This window comes from Sinohyriopsis cumingii, chromosome 3 (genome assembly GCF_028554795.1).
Source record: "Sinohyriopsis cumingii isolate HCF-2022 chromosome 3, ASM2855479v2, whole genome shotgun sequence".
In the NCBI taxonomy this organism is placed as follows: Eukaryota; Metazoa; Mollusca; class Bivalvia; order Unionida; family Unionidae; genus Sinohyriopsis; species Sinohyriopsis cumingii.
The window spans coordinates 99,832,960-99,857,728 of NC_142963.1; the positions used below are offsets into that span (position 1 = coordinate 99,832,960).

Here is a 24,769-nt window from a genome sequence, read left to right on the forward strand (position 1 = left end):
ACAATCTTGTTTGAAGAAACACTTTTTCTGTATTATTTAATCTTCCGATTTATGAACAACTATTTCGTTTAGTATTATATATTGTCTGCTTTTTTATTTTTAAAAATTGTCAATAACGTTTGGAGGTAAACTTTTACAAAGTTTCACTTTTAGTTTAACGTCCTAGCAGTCTGATCTATTTCGGTGTACTGACAGTGTCGATTGTGAAATAACCAAGCAGATAAATGTATCCACACTTTTGACATCCTTGAGTGAGTCATATATATTAATCTGTGATAGGTTGTGTTACTGTATTCCTTGAATTGTTTGGTAAAACATGTAAATAAATATTACTGCCAAAACATATTGTGTCCATTATCGCCTACGCATGCTTGCTTCACAGCAATGTTTTCATGTCACATGACTAAGAAAACTACTTGTTTTTATGACACGAAAATCTCTTTCTAGCTTGTTTGATTTGCATATAGTCATATTGTTCAGTTAGATTATCTACATTCAGTGTAATGTATTGAACTTTACCTTTAAGCATATTGTTCAGTTAGCTTTTCTTAGTTCAGTGCAATTTATTAAACCTGGCCCGTGCTTCATCTTTTTCCTATTTTATTGCTTGTTACATATGATTGCATTTTGCACGGACTTTAGTCTTTCTGGAATTTAAACAAGTTCAAATGCTACATATATTGCTTCTACTTGTTTTTGTTATTATTACTTTTATATTTTATATACAATAATGTCAGAGTTGGGAATTATCGCATTTTCCTTCAGCGCTGCAAACAGTAATTGTATCTTGTTAAAGCCATTTTTGGAGGATATAGAGTAATTATGGGATTTGTTCACGAGTTCAACAGAAGAACACCAGGAATGAAATCCAGGAAAAATAAGTGGTATTTCATGACTAGACGAAATAAAACGCTGGTCTGATCTAACGTCCAGAATAACGTCATGCGACAAAGACAAAGGTCAACACTATTCTACCTATCTCTGTCATAACATAATAGTACTTCAATGCTTTATAAAGATTGAAAACCTACCAATTACTTTCAGTGATAAAAACATGGAAATCAGCATCACTAACAATGAATATTACATCTTATTAAAATGGTATGACGTTCACATTTGACATAAATAGGATCCATCACAGCTGCTTTTTAACTTGAACATTTAAACTTATTATTCTAAAGTTTTCAAATATTTTGGTTTCATCACCAGAACATAGTAAGAACTCATTGATGACAAAATCAAACAGAACAGAATTAGAGGATTCCTACCCAAAGTACTATTCGAATATTCGAGCTTATGGATTGCAAAATTTGACTATAACCTGAATAATTTGCTAGGATTTGTGTAAGTATTGTAAATTGCTGAAAAAATATGCACCTATTGTAAAGGATATTCCAGTCAATCTGACTATAGCACCCAAGATGGAAAACGCGAATAAAGTTCAATCTTCGTGTTCCTTTTCCAACTTATTTTCAACTTTGGACTTTCACCTTACTGATAGGTAACCTCATTTGAAGTTAGCAAATTCGCCTCTACTCTAACATTGGAAACATATGGTGGTGTCTAACTGCCATTCGACCATTGTAAACGCTTGTTTGCCAGATAATATGCAAATTGTCTGAAGGTACGAAAGTTATAGTTTTTAATCATGGGGCAAATTGGGTTCTAAGATGCATCGATTCTATTTTTGTGTATCACTGATCATCCTTTTTTATGTTTGTTTTCCATGTTCTTGTGATATGTTTCGTTTAGATGAATGCTAACATGTGCTCTTTTCCTTTCCAAGGATGTGAATATGGGGACAAATTGAGTAACTGCTACAACATTACATCAGTCAATATTTCACTGTGTGATGATTCTGGAATAAAGATTGCATGCTGTGAAACGTGCTACACCGGGAAAGGTAAGTCTGGAATCTCGACAAATGGAAACATGTTAATTAAATAAGAGCATTATTCCAGCATTGCTTAAAATAGACCAACAAATAGATCTCAGACTTTTTCTGACGGACACCAGTAATGGCAGGTAAATGACTACATTTTGGTCTGGTTTACAAAATGTAGAAACGGTAAAGCGGTTGCTAAAGTCATTGGATAAGTTTTCACAATTTAAGACAGTACCTCCTGTTAAAACAGAATTTTTGATGATTTATAAAAAAAAATCTTCCTGCATAACAACGGACCATACAACACGATGTGCATGAAATGAATCACTGAATTTCTTTATGTGCCCTTTCATATCTGTAGAGAAAACATCGCACAAAAGATTACACATGCGCAATCTGAGTAATTATTACTTATGCAGATTTATATGTGGGTGACTTGAATGCTTATCTCCGCTTGTGATTGTATATTTCCCGAGCTGTAGGCGATGAATAACTTATATGACTCAAGTACGTGATGTGTATCCACATCGCTCGCCCATCAAAGGATATGACGAATTTGTCGTGCTGCGGAATTGTTAGGCCTATAAATGAGCCCACGCCGTAATTATATATTGACTGGCATTTTAGGGATTGATATAGCCTATTAATTAAAACCTTCAAAAATCTGGAGACACTTGTATGCACACCTTACATATTTAATAAACTTACCGGTATTACTTGCAGCTGTTGAGCTACCGTCGGTTGAAGGGTTCTTTGGGCGATATATACATACTATTTCAGGATCAAATAATGTTTGGTGAATTGTAAATCCATGTGGAATATCACACGCTTTTGTCCTATGGCCATTTTGAATTTCACGCTAGATAGCGCTGGTAGCAAATACCAGTAAGTGTTTAAGATGTACACAGTTGTGTTCCAGAAGATTTGCATGCAGTAAAATTGTACATTTTAATGAAAGGTGACATCAGACAAACATGTTATTCATCAATATCAGTACAGAATTGGGGGAGGGGATGATTTATCAACTATATAATTGTCTTTTTCATATCTAATTGTACATGGTAACGTCTTCTGTTTCTCATAGAAACACGTCAAATGAAGGAAAACTTTAGTTGTATCTGTTATTTACCTTTGACATCACGTCACGCATATCTGACAGTATATAAGATGTTATCCGAGTAATTACAAAGATTTATTTTTTAACAATTAATAATATTTAAGTCTACACTAAACATTTTGATTAATGAAAATTTACGAAAGCAAAGAAATGAAAAGAAAAATGGCTTTAAATAGAAAATCACAGCCATACTTTATAGGACATTAAAATGATCAGAAGAACTTTTTTTATTTATAAGTCATTTATGCTTGAGACGGTCCATTTTTTACTACATGGTTTCTAGATAATTCATATTCGTCATTGTTACCTATTTATCTAACTATCTATCAACCACATCACATTTCATTAAGCTGGATTGGAATTATTTTGGGAATCAAGTTCATCCCATTCCAAAGGTACCTCAGTGTACATACGAAGACATCAACATGTAATTTTATATGTGGACAGACAGAGTATAATTGTTTTACAAAACATAATCTTATACTTTTTTTAATACAGTATGTCCGGCAGGATCATACCTTCCATCTCCATTCTTGGATTGTATACTGTGTTCAGCCGGCACTTACCAACCAAAGACCGGTCAAAAATCCTGTTTGCCCTGCCCAGTGGGTAGCTACCAAACGAAGCCAGGTTCAACATCCTGCATACTATGTGAGCCTGGTACATATCAACCTACGAATGGTTCGTCTTCTGTGTGCTTACTGTGCAAAGCAGGAATGTATCAAACAGTGTCTGGTCAAGCCAAATGTGATTCATGTCCGGTTGGACATTACCAACCCAAAGAAGGTTCTCAGACTTGTGTAAATTGCAGTGCAGGATCGATTCAGCCCTCCACGGGGTCTCTTTCTTGCATTCAATGTGAAGTTGGATTTTATCAAAATCTTCCAGGAAAAGGTTTCTGCAACAAATGTGATGGAGGTAAAATAACTGATACAAAGGGATCCACATCTGTAGAGAATTGCTATACAGGTATGACCATGTTTCGTGTCTATTCTCGGGAAAGTTGTTATTCCTTTATATGTTCTCGTATGTAAAATATCAAATAAACAATCGTAAATTTTATTTTTCAGCAAACACTTAATTATCAAGATAGATTACCTTAGGTTCCATCTTTGCACCTGCAGGCAGACGTATTTGAAACCAACAGAAAACCGCATACTGATGGCCTAAAACTTTCGACATCAATGGTTCATTTAACATGCTAAAAGTACGTACTTTGAATTGAATGTAGAAATCAAACCCCCAAACTGAAAATATACTGAAGCATTTTTATAATATTCGTAAGAAATTGACAGAATGCAGTGGAAAGTTATCATTCTTCTCTATAAATTTTTCCAGTGTTGAAATTCAGCATTGCCTTCCTTTTAATTTACCCCACTATGGGAATGTCACAAATATATCAAAGAGTCTCCATGACCTATTAATAAAATACCTAAAGATGACACGCTTTTTACTACCTGTAGGAAGATAAAACATGAAAAGTAATGTTGTATCATACTCTTCAAAAGATCAAGATCACTACTGAAAGAATGCATTTACTTATTTCACATAGATTTGTTCTCCAGTGCTTTAAATTTTGTGGAAAATCTGGTCTTGAAAAAGATGTATAATTCTAAGGAAAAAAGCAACAAAACTAGTGTGCACTTTTCAATCAGTACAACGTGTCGGATATACACACTGAAAATAAATTTATATAATATAATATACAAAATTATTTTTATTGTTTTTGTTGTGCAAATATTTATATGTGGAAGACTGACCAGTGTATTAGATAGACCCACCTTTAGTGACTCGTGAAAGTGGCTCCTAAGTTATCTAAGTAGAAGTCATAAGTACCCTACACTGGCTATCCATTCGATCCAGAGTCAAACACCAAATTTGTTCTCTGTGCTACGTTTCACTGATGGACTTAGTCCAACATACCTTTCCGACCTCACTCGTGTGTAAACACCAGCAAGATACTTACGCTCCTCTTCTGACAATCGTATACTCATTATTCCTACTATGAAAAAAAAAAAAAAAGTCATATGGAAAGCGTTCTTTTGCATACCAGGGCCCAGCAACGTGGAATGAATTGCCCACTGAACTTAGACACAAAGACACAGTGATTCCATTCAAGAGTGCTGTTAAAACTTTATTTCGACTGCAAGAACAAACTTAAGACCTAGTAATGTTTTCTACCTTAAATATTTTCAGCAGGATTTGTTTTCTAATTTCATGGTAGTAGTAAGGGGGGTCACCTTACGTACAATGGGAATTAGCATTAAAATACACCCTGGGTCACTTTACGTACAATGGAAATTTAACATGGAGAAAAATCGTATAGCACTTTACGTACAAGGGGAATTTAACAGGGCGAAAAATTGTGGGTCATTTTACGTACAAGGGGAATTTAACATGGGGAATAGAGTTTGGGTTTGTTTAGGGACAAGGGGATTTTTTTTTTTTTTTAAATTTTTTTTTATAAAAAGGGTAGGCAATTGAAAAGTCATTCTCTTTTCGAGAAATATGGGTGGGGGGGCCTGAAAAGGGCCTTTGGGTTTCTTCTAACACTTCCACTTCTTCAACCATCTTCTCACTTTTGTCACTATTCCTGTCTTCTTTTTCTCCTTTTCGGGCATCCAGTCAGGATGACCTAGAGCTCTAAACTTTTCCTGAACTTTTATCCAATTCTGATTCAACCTCTCAAACTCTGCCTGTTTCTTTTTGTTTTCCACATCTTTTCTTTCTTCCCTCCATTTCTCTTTAATCTTCTCTACTTCTTCCTCCATTACTTTTCTCATCAGATCTTCCCCTTTCTTCACCTTTTCCAATCCCCATTTTACATTTCTCCACTCTGTCCAGTACAATATTTTTTCTAGGAAGCACCGGACTTTGATGACATTATCCAGTGCTTCCTTCAAACTTCCCACTCTGAAGTAAGGTGGGTTAATGAAGCCTCTTGACTTACTGACTTCTTCTTCAATCATCCCTGCTATGATATCTCTTGCTGTCTTTAGGTCTTGAACTTGACTCGTTACAAAGTCTTTTATATCTCCATGCCTCCATTCCTCTTCTATTCTTCCTAAAACATATTCTACATCCATTATCCAGAAATAGATGTCTCTCAATACATTAAATAGAACCGATACTCGAGTCATTTTGTCTCAGTTATTCCTTAGAATGGTTCCAACATCAAACTTTGTGGGTTCTTATACTTAAAGCGCGTACGTGAAGGAAAACATTCCCCTGAAACATAAAATTGATCTTACCTAGATCATGACCAAACAACGCGCGGACGTGAAGGAAAACATCCCCACTTTTCTCATTTCATATAATAAAACCCTAACTATACTCTCCCCATACACTAAGAAACTAAAGAAATTACTATTCACACTAACTTTACTTGAGCAGTTACAAACACAAACACAAACACACGCACTATGAATAAAGAGTTAGTGTTTATATTCACACTACTCTACCTACACACATTGGCAAATTAATAGTTATTTCTTTTCTTGAGTATTGGGTAGCCCTCAAAAGGGCTGTTTTTTTAACTCTAGATGCACCTATCTAATGGTTGCACCTTCCTGGTCTGGCGCCACACACGCATCTTCTTCCCCAGTCTCCTTTCACCTTTCTTCTTGAAGTGCAGAGGCAGGATATGTGGCTTCAGAATCCCAATTTTCGGTTTCTGGGATTCTGAAATTTCTTCTTCTCTCCTTTTCCTCCTCCTCCTCCTCCTCTTCTTTGTTTCTTCTCTCCTCCTCTTCTTTTCTTCTTCTTTTCTCCTCCTCCTCTTTCATTCTTGCTTCTTCGACAATGGCCTCCGCGGCCAGTTCATTTAGTATGCGCCTGGCATATTCCAGGTGCATCTGGAGTTCTAACAGTTTCACAATTCTGGTGTTCATTCTTCTGGTGGTGTTGATCAATCAACAAGGGTAGCTAGTCTGCCGAGCGAGTTTCAATTTATACTGAAAGCGCGGACGTGATGGAAAACATCCCCCTAAAAAACATAAAATTGATCTTACCTAGATCATGACCAAAAAATAACAACGCGCGGACCTAAAAGAAACACTCACTCACTTTTTTATGCTACCCATCACTATTTTAAAATTTTTTATAAATTATTTCAATAGACTATTTACATACGCAAAGCAATCCAATCTAACCCCAAATATACACCTCAAACACCAAAAAAGACATCATTTTAATCTACTATCCATACCAACTTACTTAAGCACTTACAAACACAAACACACAAACACATACCCTCACATTTTTTAAAAAAGAGTTAGTGTTTATATTCACACTACACTACCTACACACATTGGCAAATCAATCGTTATTTCTTTTCTAGAGTATTGGGGTAGCCCTGAAAAGGGCTGTTTTTTTTTTTTTGTTTGCTATGGCATTCTTTTTTAGTTTCTAAGAATGCGATGTCCTCTGAGGATAGACTTTCTGGCGATAGGTCTGCTTCTTCGGAAAGAGAAGAAGAACTCTTTGGTGTCGATACGACAATCGACAAAGCCTCTGTCAGCTTCAGGTTGCTGCTGCTGCTATTGTTGTTGTTGTTGCTGCTGCTGCTGTTGCTGCTGTCTCTGAAGTCTGTACTTCTCTGTCCATTCTTCTTTTTCCCTGTTCATTTCTTCTCTGAAGAGCTCTTCTATCAGGTCTTCAGTGACTTTTAACATTCTCACATTCTCTATTTCTTCTGGCTTCGGTATCAGACTGTGTCTGACCCCATGCAAATTCACGTAGGCTTCGTTGAGCTTAGCTAGTTTGGAACACATCTTCTTAGGAGGATGAGTCGACAATGGATGGTTAGACTGGAAACAACCCCGGTTCTTAAAGTCAAAGCGCGGACGTGAAGGAAAACATCCCCACACGGTTTTCGAGCCGCAACGTTCAGTGAGTGTCATGAGAGGGATAGTAAGAAATCAAAGAGCATCAATCCAACATTCTTATAGCTAAACAAAAGACAAAGGCATTTTTTTTCAAAACACAACATTTTTTATTCAAAAATCACTTAACACTAAACAACAACTCAAACATATTTTAAACAATAATCCAACATGATAACATCAAACATTTTTTCTCAATTTACAGTCTACTTTAAACAAGGCTGACAACGTTGTGAATGAAATTGTGATTTCCACTGTTGGAAATCATTAGGCCATTGATGGACACTACGTTTCCTAGCTTGAGACAAAAGATAAGCATAATGGTCACAAAACCATCGATCTACTTTCACATCATTTCTTGAAGAACGACGAGGATCAAAATGAGTCACTAAATGTTCTAAGGAATAGCCCAGGCTGCGATGATGCAGAAAATACACACAATATTGTCCACACACCAAGGAATCTGTGCCTTGTAATTTCACGTTATTGAATCGGGTGGTCTGAGCATTTCTTCTCATAAAGTCAATGATATCGTCTTCCAAAGGGGGCAATCCGTACGAATCGAAATATTCCACACATCCTTCTTGAGGAAAGTAAACGACTACCCAGTGGGTTCCTGGGAGATGACTGTCGTCCGTGTTGATCACGCAAGCTTGATGGTCTTTAGGTTTGCGATGAGGGAGTTCATCTTTAGCACAGACGACAGGATTCCAAGAAGCCGTATACGAACTGTGGTTCAAAAGGTAATAAAGTTCCCAGGTATCCATTTGTGTGTTTTTTTTCTTCTTCACAGGTAATAATAAGTCGTCAATTCGATCCTGACTTTTTGCTTGAAAATGTCTGACAAGTAACCGTTTCTTCGTTTCGTCTCGTCACTCTGATTCAGGAGAGCTTCGATACGATGGATCTCTTGAGTGGTTAATGGTGGACAAGAATGTTCACGCAAGTCTTTATACCACTGGTGCAACACGTCTTTGTCCGAGATGAGACTCCAAGCTTCGTCCAGATACTCGTCCAATTTTTCTTCTTGACTCAACATCAGGCATTTATCGTGTTGAATTTGACTGGGATGATCGTTTTGACATCCATAGCAATTTTTCTTGATCAATTCCGTCATGTTTTCCACCAAGTGTTTGGCAAAACAGGAGACTAAATGGGCTTCTTGTTCTGGCCATCTCGACTTCATCATGATCACTTCTTCTTCCGCAGTCTCCTCACATTTCATGTCCAAAGTTTCTCCACTAGGTAAAGAGGGACAACAGTCTTCCATGGTTTCTAGTAATCTAGGATGACTTCTCTCAAACTGTTGATTTCTATCGTATTATCGAATTCTGCATACAGGATGACGTTCACCGTTTCATCAGGGTCTCGGTCTTTAAACTGAATTTCCACACGAATCTGGCCGGATTTTATAGGGTGGAAATGTCCCTCGTCGCTGCCTTGGTCTGGAGTGAAATCAAAAGCCCACAAAGCGTAGCCTCCTGCATAATCCTCGTACGTAATACCGTGACTGGTATTGGTTCCTAACTGTCCGGTGGCTTCGTACAGGGACAAGTACGATCTCAAGTAATTCTTCTTGGTAAAGTCAGGTTCAAACGGTCGGGTACACAAGGTTTTGCCATCGCGACTGACTTCGATTTTGGACACGCCAAAGTGTTGAAAGTAGAAAGGATTTTTTTCGGCAGCTCCGTTGAAGGCTGTATTCTCGACGATACCAACGATCAAAAGTTTGGGTAACTGTCCTTGGAACAGATAATCTTCGATCATGGATCGTTGTCCCTTGGGAATGGTGAAGGTTTTCACTTCCACGCGTCGTATGGGATACTTGGCAGTCGTTCTGCTCAACGTCTGACTAATGTCGTTTCCCACTTTAGGTAACACTTCCACACGGCGTACGTAGAGTCTGGCTTCTTGGATTTTGGTTTTGTAACCGTCACTATCAGCCAATAAATGGAAAGCGGTACTGCTACGATTGAGTCTCAGGCGGACATCCACCCCGTTCAGCAAATACTTTTCTTGCAACCACATGTCCAAATGCAAACGATCCATCAGTTCTAAACTTGTGTCGACTCCCGTGACTCTCTTTCTTCGTTCTACAAATCCATCATTGTTGTCTTTCTTTTCATCAGTTTCCAATATTTCAAACTTGGTAGGTTCGTCAGCTTCCCATACCACACAGGCATTGAGATGAGTGTTCTTGGCATCTATTCCGTACGTCAAGAGATTTTCCAGGTAGGCACGATAAGGGTAAGTATCCATGCTGCTACTGACCAGTTTGTTATTCAAATACAAGTCCACTCCACTGAACAAGGAATGCATGAAATTGTTGACGGGAGCTACTGCTTCATCGTCTATAGCACCTCCAGTCTTATCTAGAATTTTGACTTTCAGGTACAAGTAACTGCTATTCAGATCGATGTAATCTTCGGGCTGTCCTTTAATTTCAAACTCGATGGGAGCGGAATCCGTCAAAGAGGAGACGGGGTGAAATTCCACCCACTGGGATTCTTGCATGGTCATCATGGTGGGGGGCATGGCAAACAGATCCAGTTCCGACTTGGAACAAGCGCAAGACTCTCGGTGCATCATTTTTTTTGTTCTTTCTCAATAATCGAAAACGTCTAAGTCTCGAACGGTTCTTCTTTTCTTGGCCTTTCTAGCTTGAAGTCTGGTGAAAGGGTGTTTTCTGCGTCGTCTCTTTCTGCCTTGTCCTTGCTGAATGCCTGACTCGGTAGCGTGCAGGGCATTTATAGGTGTTTCTCGGCGACCCAAAATGTCTTTGCCCGTTTGCAGCAAGACATTTTTGCCTGCCCTCATGAAGGCTTCTTTAGGGTTTTGTTTGTCGATGATGACATTTTGGAGAAATTCTTTGCTTGCGTCAGTGCCGCATCTTTCAAGGCGTGCAATCCGCGTCACCATCGGTTTCAACACCGGGGCCACCGAACGAAAGGCCGATTTCAGCATATCTCCTAAACCGTGTCCTCGCTGTCGAGCAACCCCTCGGTACATTGGATACATGACTTACGAATCGTGAGAGAACCGTTTTCGAAAATGGAGTTTCACCGTGACTTTTCCTTTGGTGAATGGAATATTTTGTCCCAGATCTCCTTTTATAGCAATGTTGACCGTGTCCAAATACGACTTACTGACAGGCAAATAGTGAGGATGGACAAATTCGCGGTGAACGTGGTAAGTGTTTCCACCTTCCTCGTCAGCGTTCGTGGCAGAATCTACTTTGAAAGGAATGACACGCAGTAACGGCACGGAGGTGTGTCCCACCACGTTGTACTCCACCACATCGGAGTACACAAACATCAAATTCAGTCCTTGGTTCAGTTCTACCGGGGTACGAAATAACTTGCTAAAAGACTCGTTGTCGTAAACGATGGGTAATTCGTTTTTCTTCATCATGGCCATTCTCATGTCCATGTCTCCGCCCAACATGTCAAACAATTCAGGACAAAATAAAATGGACATGATTTTACTCCGTTCAAATTTCATCAAGAAGCGACGAGCTGCTTTGTGGTACTCCATGGTGACACTTTTGTTGACATGCTCCAAAGCTTTCATAAACACGACATTAAACCTGGAGGCTATGGTGCTGACCAAATGTTGACCACTAAAATAATAGCCTGGAGGAATGAACAAGTGATAGGTGGTGTACTTTTGTGTACGGGTTTTCTTGTCATATTTGACATTGCTATCCATCCACTGTTGCATTTGCTCGTCATGAACTTCCACATCAAAAATATTTTGATTGGGAAGGACATTGAGGACTTGGGTCGGGTGAATCATTTCTACTAAAGCCACTTCCCAATGGGCTTCGTGATCTAAGGGGATGGCCTGAGGTAATTTGGCCGTGTAACAGCACAACGTGTTGTGGGGAAACACCTCCATGGAAATGTCACTGTGTAAGGTTAAGTAAAATTGGTTTTGGTGACTCATAATTCCAGAGTTCTGTGGCTCTCCGAGGGGTTACTGGATGTCAGAGGCGTGTCTCCGCCCAAAATGGGGTTCTGGTTGTGATTGTTGTTGGAGTGGTGACTGGCACTGGCACTGGACACAAGGTTCCCGTGGTTCCCGTTCGAGGAGAATTTCAGGGAGGGATTGGGAAGCAGGTAACCGATGCAACTGCTCAATAAAATGGTCCACAATTGTTTGTCTCCTTGTTGCAAACTCAAATTGGCAATGGCTGCCCCGATGACAATACACCACGAAGATTTGGCAGAAAAAGACGATTTGCGTTTTAGGCACACGTTCTCCACACCACACCCACAAGGGTTGTTTTTGTAAATCTTGCACAGAAGAACTAGGTGAAGGAGGAGTGGTCGACGTAGCTGCGTCTGATGTGTGAAAAGGCATGATGGTCACTTCTTTTTATAGTCGATGACTTGCGAAGCGTCGATCCAAGAATCAAAACTGGGTGGATATCCTTTCCAACGTACTTTCACTTCTTTGACACGTCGTTTGCCCACTTTACGGGTTCTGCGTTCGAGAATGCTTTCGATGTCGTACATGTCGTCTTCTTTTTTGGTGACACGTTGTAACTCGGGCAAATAAAACGCTCCTTTGAGCACTTCTCCATTCATGTCTTCCAATTTATAGACGACAGGATGACGGCCATGCACTCGTCCAGTGACGCGAAACAATTCGGTCGTCCAGTTAGGTAAGTAACCTTTGTCGAAAGTGCGTTTGGTTTTGCCAATGCGCACCCAATCTCCTGCGACCAACACTCCACTTTTGTCGGGGACAGCCCTCGTCGGGGACAGCCCTCGTCGGGGACGTACCAAACAGACGCTCAAACACCAACACTTCGTTGTCGGGAGTCACGTCTTGCGGGGCACGTCCGATGCTTCGATGGTAAGATTGGTTGTACGCTTGCACCAGGTGCGGTAAGATGTCGATGTACTTCAGAGTGTGGTGATGCGTAAAATATTTCCACATGCGTTCTTTCAAAGTGCGTTGAAAACGTTCCACGATGCTGGCTTTGGTTTCGGGATTCTCGGTGGTAAAAAAATGAATGTCACGTTTCTTTAATTCTTTTTGGAAAGCTTGGTTCAGAAATTCGGTGCCTTTGTCCGTTTGCCATCGAAGAGGGTGACGACCGCTTTGTTTCAACACCCGTTGCAAGGCTCGCACTAACTCGCTGCTCGATTTGGTAGTCAAGGGCACGACCCAGGCAAATTTGGAAAAGACGTCGATGACACAAAACAAATATTTGTAGCCACGATTGTAGCTGGCCAAATGAGAGACATCGGCTAAATCGGCTTGCCATTGATGATCAATGCCTTCCACTCGGGTGCGACTTCTGGCAAACTTGCGTCGAATGGGTTTGTGTAAAGTGTAGGTAGCTTGTTCTTGTAACCATCGTTGCACTTGAGGTAAACGGAGACTTTTCAGTCGCGTTTTGGCAGCACGATAGAACTTTTGAACTCCTGCGTAACCTGCAGGATGGGAGGGATCGTAGTAAATACTGGCTAAGACCTTTTCCATTTTTTGTGTGTTAATAAGTCACCCACTCTTCGGTGATGCTACTTTGGGTGGGTCGAAAGGGTGGTTTGGAAACGGATTTACGTGTCCGATGGGCTACGGGAGTAGAAGTCGAAGGTAGTGGTGGAGGTGGCAATGGAATGGCTTTGGTCTTCTTTTCTTTTTTCACTTCTGGTTTCCCTTCTTTCTTTTTCACTTCTGTCGAAGGAGGAGTGGACATCATCTTTTTAACCCAAGCTTTCATTTCTTCTCGTTGGGGTGTGGGGGACGGGGTCAACAAGGATGCTGCAATCTTACTCGAAATGGGAGCTGCTGACGGTGTTTGAAACACTTCTCGCATCTCTTCTTCCTCAGGTCTTTGTGGGGTAGCATCTCTGGTGACCACTGGGGATGGTAGTAGTGGTGGTGGTGGTGGTGGCGGTAGTGATGATGGTGCTGGACTTTTCATCAAGGTCTTAAAATCTTTCAGAGTGGGTAAAGCTGTTTCGTCTAAAGCTTTCTGGCGAAAGAGTTGCAGTCGTTGCAAGGGTTGACCGTACTTTTGCGATTTTTCTGTTTCGGACAAATCTTGGCGATCCATCAAGGACTGCAATTCGTGTTGTAACTGGGACATCTCGCTCAAATTGGGATTGGGAGGTAAATGCGGGGTGCGTTGTTCTTGCCACCGATGGTATTCCATCCATCGTTTGTAAGGCACTAAAGCTAGTTTTCGTCCTTCCATCGGGTTGTCAGGGGTCGATTCTGAGATCTTGGGACTTCCAAGGGCCTTTTTATCTTGCTCCCACCAATCCTCCCAACATGGTTCCCAAGACTCCTTTCAGTATGGGGCCTAACAAGAGGGGTAAAATGCCTCCACGTTGGACCAACATCATCTTTTTTGACGAATGGGAATTTTCTTTTGATCCATTTGGCGAAGAACGTGACGATGTTTGCCTAAGCATTGTTTCTGGTGTTTGGACAAAGGGATCGTGCCTTTCAAAACGTTCAAACAACATTCGCACACGGTATCGATGATCTCTTTGGAGGCCGTTTGAATGAGTTATTTTCGTAGGGGTGGAGAAGCTTTGGACAGGACAGATAACATGTCCCCATGTTTGGCTAAACGTGGTGGCAGTCCTTTCCTTTTCTTTCCTTGGGGTTTTCTGGAGGGTGACATCTTTGAGTCTTCAGGAGCACCAAAAAAACACTGATACCCCGACTTGGTCACAGGCCTTTTTTATACTGGAACGCGTCGCCACTGATTGTCTTTACGTCGTATCAGTTTGAGGACAGGCATGACACGTCGTGCAGGGGTACGTAACGGACTAAATCGAGCCAGTTCTTGCTTGGACAAATCCAGTAAACTTTGTAACATGCCCGATCTTTCTTGGACTTTGATTTAGGGAGAAGGTACTTTGTGAGCAGCAGCCACTGCCACTAAATTGGAGGGTCCTGCCACTGGGGAAGTTCTTTTGGGGGTCATCAACGGAGAAGTTCTTGGTGTGATCAACGTCTCCAAGTACTCTTCAGTTCTGGGTGTCATTAACGGAGAAGTGGATAAACGTGAGGCTGCCGGAGACGCAGTCACCGCTGTGGCAGGTCGTGGTTTGCGAGTGTAAGGTTGCGTCCTGGCCGAAGTACCTCTCTTGCGACTAGTTTTCTTCTGTGGACTTTTCTTTTTCTGGGGACTTTTTTTCTGTTTCTTTTTCTGAGGGCTTCTTTTCTTTTTCCGGGGTGGTGTCTGGTCAGAGGAGGGTCCTGCCACTGGATAAGTTCTCCTTGGGGACCTGGTCTTTTTCTTTTTCTTCTTGGGGCTTCGTTGGACTTTTGTCTTGGGGAGCAGTTTGGGGGCATTAGGATCCCATCTTAAGAGAGCGAATGATGACCCCTCCTAGAGTACCGCTCCCTCCAGGTTTCAAAATGATTTGTTTTTTGGTTTGAGTGTCGATGCGGGGATCAGCCAGTTGGACCAAAGCGACTTTGTTTCGATCGAAAAAGCGTTTGGTTTGATGAGGAATCTGAATGATTCCTTGGAGTAATTGACGTGCTGTCACCGAGAACCATCGTAAGACTTCTTTGAGACTAGCTTCTAAGACACGAGCTCGTGTTTGTGGATTTTTTTCTCGACTGAAGCCATACAAGGCACGAATCAATTTGACGGGAAGATGCGACTGAAGGGGCGTCATGTTGACGTTGTGTGAGACAGACGAAAAAAGGTCTGAGGTTTTTATAGATTTTTTTATGTGGAGTGAAATGAAGTCGAGGACGGAGACGTGTACAGGACAGGCCCTCCGTCTTGGCACCAGTGGTGAAACAAGTGGGTACGAAATCGCAAATCCTCGGGGGTCGTAGGTTTCAAATCGACGAGTAAATAGGCGTGTGGCGTTTGAGTGGCATCGTCGTACCTCTGAGTCAGCCAAGGCGTTCCTAACTGTTTGGCTAAGACTTGCACTTGCGATTTATCTCGAGGGCTTTTAAACAAGACCACGTAATGCGCATTGAGACTGATGGTACGATGGGCTTTACTTTGTTGAAACAAATTTTGAGTGATGTAAACGACACTGGCATTACGGTGATGCCCTTTGCGCGTGAACCACAGTTTAATTTCTTCTTCGTCTTCTCCTAACATGTCGTCGAAAATGACCAAATGGGTTTGACGGGAGTCAGAGACGATGCTGTCGTCTTCTTTAGGAATGCCTTCCACAAACACGATGGAATCGCCTTGACTTTCTCGCAAGAGGTTGTACGCCGATTGCCACTCTTTGTAACACCACACGATCCGTTGAGGTGGCCGATCGATCAAATGATGTTTATGTTCGATCAAACGTTTGACGAATTCGATTTTGCCTGAACCGCTAGGTCCAGCAATGAGCATGTTAAAGGGATGGCGAAGATACAAAGCCTCCCAACTGGCACGATCTAAGTGTTCGTCGATGACTTTGACAGTAGAGGAAGAGGGAGCACAGACAGCAGAGGTAGCCATTGTGTGAGAAATGTCACTTGTGACACGAAAAACAAACAAACAAGACAAGAGTTTATATACTTTTTCAGAACACGTTTATTGAATGTTTTTTTCAAACATGAATACGAAAGACAAAAATACCTAAAAGCCAAAGGCTTAAGTACAAGAATAAAAGGCACATGATAACCATGAACGTGGAATAAAAACAAGTGTCTGTACAACAACATGTTTTGGGTAATGTTCTAACCAGTTCTATAGTAGGGGGTAAGGTCACACAAGTGTCCTCCCGAAAGGGTCTTTCAGGCCTGTCCACGACAGTCCTGTCCTGGGTGACGGGTTCTTCTGGCACCGTCACTAACACGGGTTGAAAAGTAACTTTTTTCCTTGAACAACTCTCGTGCATACTGGGCCACTTCTTGGGTCCAAGCCTCAAAACCCCATTCTTTCCAGGCACGGACATCTGTCCAATGGGGATGTAAGTCACAAGCTACACACACATCGTCATACACGTCTTGGGTAGCTAAAAGTTGACGAATTTTTTTTTCCTGTTGAGGTCGAGAAGTATCAGATGAAAACGCAAGGCTTTGAGCAAAAGGAGTTTTTCGTGACCATTTAAGGCCATGGAGGTATGGTAAGTACTGATCGTAAAGAGTCCACAAAGAATCGGCTGGTAAACGAAATCCCAGAAAACAAGTCACTAAGACACACACCACTTGTCGTCCCAAATTGAATGGATACAGTTCTTGTAATAATTGATGGTAATGATCCACGGTTTGAATATGGTCATTGAGCACCTTCCACGGAATCTGTTCAATGACATATTACATAAGTCGTGGCATGGCAGCCTGTTTTTATATTCTCTTTTTTTCGGATGCAATACACGTACTTTCTAGCCAGAGATCTTCGTTCTCCAGTAGGGAATTTAAATGTTACATACTGTAACCGAAACGTCAGAGTTCGTTTAGAAGTTTCGTCTTCCGCTAAGCAGATTCCACGTAACAAATGTTGGTAATCCTTTAACTCGTCTTCCTCAATACGTTGCAGTAAGTGAATGTCGAAGTAACCAAAATTATGAACATGTACATCACTGGCGACCTCAAAGTTTTGAACAATGTCTGACCACTGAAACAATTTCTGACGAATCAGTTTTCTTATACCATTCAGGTACCAGTGGGTAAAGATCTGGTGACGTAACGGATGCAATTGTTCTTTACGTTTCACTTGTATTTTGACCAGCTCTCGGTAAATCCTTTCTCTCAACTCCTCAGGCAAGCCCAAAATGTTCTCTTGTAAAGTATCCATAAGTATATACACTGTTTTTGGAATCGTTGGGTGGTGGCCAATAGCCTCGTTTAACTTTGTGCCTAATGTAATATCCACTCATAATCAGTCTTCTTGTACTTTGGAACAGAGCATAATTTAAAAACGGATGAATCACTTTGAGTTTGCGTTTCACTTGTATTTTGATCAGTTCTCGGTAAATGCGTTCTCTCAACTCCACAGGCAAAGCACGAATATTCTCTAGCAAAGTATCCATGAATAGGTCATACTAAATCCTCTTTGGTCTGACACAAGAAATGTACTGTTTGCACAAACATGGTTTTACTTCAGTGTTGAATTTAAATCCTTTAGTCACTAATTTGCACATTACAATTCGTTCAGAAGTTTCCTCTTTCACCAAGTTGACATTGTGTACAAGATGTTGGTAATTCGTTAACTCTTCCTCTGGAATTCGATGCAGTACATTTACAATGTAGTAGATAGAATCGTCCATAACAAACCAATCATTTTTAAAACTAGAGGATCGTTCATCAATGTCTGTCCGATGGAACTCTTTCAATTGAATCAATCCTTGTATAGCCTTCAGGTACCAGTGGTTCAAACACCGGTGACGTAACGGATGCAATTGTTCTTTACGTTTCACTTGTATTTTGACCAGCTCTCGGTAAATGCGTTCTCTCAACTCCACAGGCAAAGCACAAATGTTCTCTTGTAAAGTATCCATGAACAGATTATGGTAAGAAGTTACTTCAATGTCTCGGTCCCACTAAGGGTAAGTAATGACAATTCGGTGACCATCGAGCATGTTCTACGTAGGCCGAATCTTGCGGTTCCCAGTGGTGAAGTGACACACCGCAACTGAAGCACTTGACTTTATCTCCTTCGCCCAAAAAGAAAAATCCGGCTCTGGCTAATTCTTCGGGGGTCGGTCCTCCCAGATACTTAGGCCATTTTCCTTTGAACGATTGAAGACGATTTTCAAAGTCGCAGTATTCCGACAAACGCACAGGGAACGAATATTCGTCTTTCACAGGTTCGTTTCGATGAGGGTTGAGTGACATGGGCAGGAGTTTGCTCAGGGCTGGATGACATCCGTAGGGGGGTAGACGTGAAGGTGAACATTCCCCTTTAAAACGAAACCCAGTAAAATGTCCAAGAGGACGAGCGGCATCACTTTCGCATCCCTCAGGTTTGACACGCACAACATCACTTTCCATGATAGGGGTAGGGACACTAAAGTTCCCATGATGCTTTACGCCATCGCTCAAGTCACAAGGTACAGCATCGTACCCATCGCAAGGCTCACAATCACATTCCACTTCCGAAGTCTCGCACTTGAATTGTGCCTTTCTAAACAACTTGTTTCGTGTTTCTCTGAAAGTATTCAGCTTGTTCGCTCAGTGTTGGTAGTCACAATGAACTATCGATCTTGCCTAGGGTTCCTTTTTATATACAGACCAATACCGACGTGTCCATACGGTAAGGTGAAATGATTGGGAAGTCGCACTCGCTTCTGGTACACGATTTGATAAACTTTTTCCAAAGGTCGACTGACGATGTGGTGAGTGGGTAAACGTACAATCTTGTTCGGTTGGTAAGTGGTTACTTTAAAGTTTCCATCCTCTCTCGATTGCAAGGCTTCTTTCAATACCCCAAAGTTGACCACTCGACTGGTACGATAATTCAGAGTTAGTAATTTCACTTTGCACGTCGTGTGCACTTCTCCTTGTTTGTCACGGTATTCGTAGCCGTAATTTTTGGGACCGCCACTGACGAAACTTAGATTCTTGTCGTCGGGATGTTCGTCTGTCCAGGCTCCTAAACGGTCAAGGTGCTATTGACTCGGGTGATGGATGTAAATGCAACTGTCCGTGTCAAAGTACAGGACGCGTTCCCCTAACAGTTCTAAAGCTTCGTACAATTTTAAGCGAGCATGAGCTGTCACGTAAGCCGCAATGATGACATTTCCAAAAGGGTCGTCTTGTACAAAGTCCAGATCTTCTTCGTAATTGACCAAGATCAAATCCTCGCGAACGACGTCCACGTGTTTCATGTATTTGGTTTTGTCGTGAATCATCTGGAAGTAGCGGGAAGGTTCTGTCAAATATTCCGTTTTGGGACCGCCACTGACGAAACTTAGATTCTTGTCGTCGGGATGTTCGTCTGTCCAGGCTCCTAAACGGTCAAGGTGCTATTGACTCGGGTGATGGATGTAAATGCAACTGTCCGTGTCAAAGTACAGGACGCGTTCCCCTAACAGTTCTAAAGCTTCGTACAATTTTAAGCGAGCATGAGCTGTCACGTAAGCCGCAATGATGACATTTCCAAAAGGGTCGTCTTGTACAAAGTCCAGATCTTCTTCGTAATTGACCAAGATCAAATCCTCGCGAACGACGTCCACGTGTTTCATGTATTTGGTTTTGTCGTGAATCATCTGGAAGTAGCGGGAAGGTTCTGTCAAATATTCCGTTTTGGGTAAACACGGTCGTTGTGCCATTTTACCCCACAAGCAATTTAACATCACTTTGGCAAACGATCGCCTGCCTTCGTTTTTCTCGATGTGATCTAAAGTGATGCCTTCTTGTTCATAGTATTTCTCTTTGAATTGTATTTGGTCTTCGGGAGTGTGACACCAGGACGGATAGCCGCTGGCTTCTTGCTTCAGTTTCAAAAAGGCATCCACGTAGTCAGCGAAAATGCCTTTCTGACTGGGATCACCCTTGTGGTATTGTTGTGTCTTGGGAAAGTGGCAAATTTCGTACACTTCTAACAGTTGGTATCCCATGTCCAGAGCTTTGAACAATTCTACGCTGACCCAGGTTCCCGTCAAGGCACGTTCTTCCTGGGTGTGCTGACAAGGTTGGTCTTGGTTGCACGTTTCGGCACAAGTACGGCACAAGGGAAACATCAGTTTGCCTTGACAATGGTGAGGTAAGACGGGATGGTATAGGTTCGTGGGAGGCAAAACTTTACACTTGATCAAGCCTTCGTATTGTCGAATGTTTTTCAGGTCGATGTGTTCCGTCAGCAATTGTGGGTGCCCTACAGGAAAGCGACAATATTTGCACACGTAGGGATACAGCGAACACACGTCCAAGTATTTGATTTCTTCTCCTTTCTCTTCGTCGGCTTGGTACAGCAAACAGGTGGCATTGGTCCTTCCTCCGTACAAACCATCCCTCGGGTTCAGCGGGTCCATGAACTGGTAACTTCCACGAGGCGTTTAAACTCGGGATCGGTTTTCATACGGTGATCGTACTCGTGTTCCCACATTTCCACCACTTGGTATCCTTGCTGTTCTAACTTCAAGCGTCGCTGACAAGTGTCCTGGTACAGGTCTTCCATGGTCCGTTGTAAAAACTGATTTTTAGTGTCACGGTCAGGGTAGCAGACGGGACATCCGTGAAATAAGCAACCGTTAAACTCGTACACGATCTTGGGGTTTTCTAAGTCCCAACCATCGACCGAATACGTTCCGATGGTCTTTTCACCCCCTCCGTTGCGGGCATTCTGAATCCACTTGTCTTCCTTGTCGCACAAGTAATGTAACCAACGTAGGGCTTTGACCGAGTATTGACGTTTGACATATTGGGTCGTTTGAGGGCTGATGACAGCCACGGTGTTTTCAGGCATGAATCGTTGTCGGTACACTAAGGAACACGCTTTGGTAATGGTGCAAGCTTCTTTCAAAGGATCGACCCCTCCGTGTTCCATGAACAGTTCTCGAAATTTTCCACAGCAACGTCGTAAAATGTCCACGTCGGAACGACAATACTTTAGCATTTCTTCCTGAAAGTCGAAAGGGTCCGAAGCGTGAGCCTGGTACCAAGCGTAGAAAGCTTCTCGTTGTTCGGTACGCATGTTGTCGGGGTCGTAATAGTGAGCCTCAGGCAAATGGGGTAGAACGGCATGTTGATTGGTTTCCGTATTGAAAAAGTGAGGAAAATAATCTTTAGCCATTTCTGTCATTCCAAACGTTTTAGGCATTCGACTCAAAGGCATGGCCAAGTAACTCATCGAATCTTTAAACTGCACTTGTCCCACTTGCATGAAAATGATTTTGGCTCCGTTCAAAGTCACTTTAGGACGTTCGGTGCAATGTTCCGTATAATACCTCAAAAGAAACTGTCCATCGTATCCGGAAAACTTGTGAGCCATCACCGTGGCATGACGATGACAATCTCCGTAACGTTCGATGTCCTCTTGGCTCCACGTCTTGTCGATGGGGTCTAAGACCCATTGGGCAAAATCGGTTAACGTGTTCGGTCCCCGAAAGATTTTTTCACGCCCTCCAGGAATCTTGCTGCAGTGAGGGCAATGACTGAAGATAGGTTCTTGAATGCACTTCTCGCACGCTCGATGAGCCACGCAGAAATTAGGAATGTGAATGCCGGTCTCTTGCATGCATTCGAAATCGAAAAAGATGAAATTGCCTTTCTTCTTGTGACCGTCCTCTTTCTCTGGTGGGGGTTGGTATTTTTGCATGTAACATTGGTGTTCCAAGTCCACGATGTGGTGACAAATGTGACATTTTTTCTTTCCTCGACATACGTGTGCCTTGGCCTTATTGGTAAGTATGCCTTGTCCACAGGTAGGGCACAATCTCAGCAGTTGACAAGCGCATTTCTTCTGTGAACCTTGTGTTTTCAGATGTTGTTGGTAACAGGTAGGGCTGACAAACGTGCGCTGACAAGTTGAACAAGGCACTGGTTCTTCGCTCAGACAGGGTGGAGAGGCCAAACATCCTGGGCATTTCATTCCACAATGCTTGTGTTGCTCTCGATTGTTATAACCATAATCACATTTCTCACAATAATAAACATATCCCAGGAATGCAGTGATACTGGTAATGGTATCGAAATGGTCATCGTGATGATAAAGGTGAATGTATTTTCCAGCCTTAAAATCTTGGCCTCGAAACAACAGAGGTCCACGCACTTCTTGAGGGTGCACTTTCAAGGTGTAGCGTGGAGCTAGGACATCTTGCAATGTTTGCATCTCAGGAATGCCACAGGGTGCGTCTTTAGACAGGCCAGCTTGTTGCAACAGGAGTTCTGCTTCGTTTCGTTGTTTGGCTCGATGGGAACGTTGAATAGTGTTCCAGGTTCTTTTCCATTCTACCGTGTCGTTCTTGTTGGCATAGGTTCGTCCCACCACGATGGCACGAGCTAAACACATCTGGTCATGAGGGTTGTTAATTCGGACGAGACTCTTTTTGGTGTTGCGAAGGTCGTCCACCAATAACATCTTTTTGCGTCCAGTTCCTTGAGGAGGAGAGACGTGGGTCATGTCCAGTGTGGCTTTTCCATCGGTGATGTCAAACTGATCATTAGATTGTTGTACGTGTTGAATCTTGTCCATGACTTTATAAGCAGTCAATTCTGCAAGGGTGCTAAACTCGATCCAAACAGGGGATTTCAAACCGTCGTGTTGTATGGAAAGTCTCAAGCGATCGTCTTCTTTGGGTTGACATTGTCGCTTGAGTGCAGTGAGCAAAGAATCCCACACCCCAGTGATAAACACTTCTGCTTTCTCTAACGGCACTTCAGCCTTGAAATCTTTAAACTTCACCGTGTATTTGTAAGCCGTAGTTCTAAATTTTCCTGAGGAGCGCTTTTCCGTCTCTCGAATGGAATAGTACTTTTCAGGGTTGACTAAGGGTGGTGAACTTGGTTTAGAGGTTTCAAATTCTGGTTCACTCATGTCCTCTTCAAAATCACTGGCATGAATTTGTGCCAAGATTTCAGCCCTGGTACGAGGCGATAGATCACGTTTCTGCCTCTTACTTTCTTCTTCTTCTTTCTTCTCGAATGAATAGGATCCTTTCATCTTGAGTTTAAAACGTCAAATGACTCAAGTTTAAACACCATAGACTAATTTATAGTCATGGCAAACCAGCGTATATAAAAGGGTGTGTGTCTTGTCCTTTCACTATTCATTTCACTCTCAAGCCGAGCACAACGATGGAAGAGACTAACCAAATCGAACGTTTTGTCAGAGCTTTGCGAGGGGTCATTAGAAAATTCTCTTCAGACCAGCCGACGGACTACTCTCCTTCCTTTCGAGATAAAAGTCAAGATACTTGCTATATCTGTCAGAAGAAAGGGCATTGGTCTTCAGAGTGTCCAGACCGTCAAAAAAGAAAAGAAACAGGGGCTAAAAAAGACAAAAGTCAAGATACCTGTTATTATTGTAAAGAAAAAGGACACTGGTCTCCAGATTGCCCAAAAAAGAAACAAGAGGAATCAGAAGAAAAGAGGAATTCTTCAGAAGAAGAGAGGAATTCTTCAGAGGAAGAAAGGGATTCTTCAGAGGAAGAGAGGGATTCTTCTGAGGAAGAAAGAAGACAGGTGAAGAAAAAGAAACAGGAGAAGAAAAGAAGGGAAGAAAGCGAGGAGGAGGAAGAAGAGGAAAAGAGTGTGACGGTGAAGAAATTCAAAAAACAGACTAAACAAGGAAACAGAAGAAGTCAATAAACTTTTAATTAAAGTGTTCTGTTGTGAATTGTGAATTGGATTGTAAAAAAATGGATAAAAGAATAAATTAATGATATAAGGTAAGTGTCTCTGAGTTTTGATTTTAAAATAAGCTACACTCACGCACTCATACAAAGACACGTACTATAGGGGGTAAAATGGTCTGTTTTTTTGTTTTTTTTTTAGTTATTGGCAAATTGAAATTGTATTTCTTTTCGAGAAATGTGGGTGGCCCTGAAAAGGGCCTTTTTATTTTGGTGTAGGGGTGAGTTTAAGCAATCAACTTTAACTGCCTTAAGCCTTTGCCACGGCCAAGGCCTACTTCTGGACTGCGTAATGTTGATGATGATGATGATGATTGGGTTGAAATCACTAAGGGTGGTACGGTAGGCTTAGTCACAGGGTTAACGTGTTTAGCTCGGGAAGGTCGTATTCTCTTCGGTCGTAATAAAGAAGTCTGATACATTTGTTTCAGACTTCTTAACTTCGCTAAAATGTCCAACAGTACCGTGACCGTTTGATTTTCACCCTCTTGTTTCTTTGCTGCTACTTCTTCTTGCTGTTGTTGCTGTTGTTTTTTTCTTACCTCTTCTTCTTGCTGCTGTTGCTGTAGGAGAAAAGCTTGTTCCGCTTCCTTTTGTCGTTGCATAAATTTCTCCAATTCTTTCTGTCTCTGTCTAAAATTCTCCACTTGCG

At 41.8% G+C, this 24,769-nt stretch overlaps 1 protein-coding gene across 1 annotated transcript in view; it reads left to right on the plus strand.

The window, feature by feature from the left end:
* The window catches only part of LOC149803387 (uncharacterized), a 98,815-nt gene that overhangs the window by 46,340 nt on the left and 27,706 nt on the right, over nucleotides 1-24,769 (plus strand). The window contains exons 17-18 of the mRNA XM_089953924.1: nucleotides 1,787-1,903; nucleotides 3,501-3,971. Coding sequence (XP_089810050.1) covers nucleotides 1,787-1,903; nucleotides 3,501-3,971 — 588 coding nt within the window. The remainder of the gene's footprint in view (nucleotides 1-1,786; nucleotides 1,904-3,500; nucleotides 3,972-24,769) is intronic.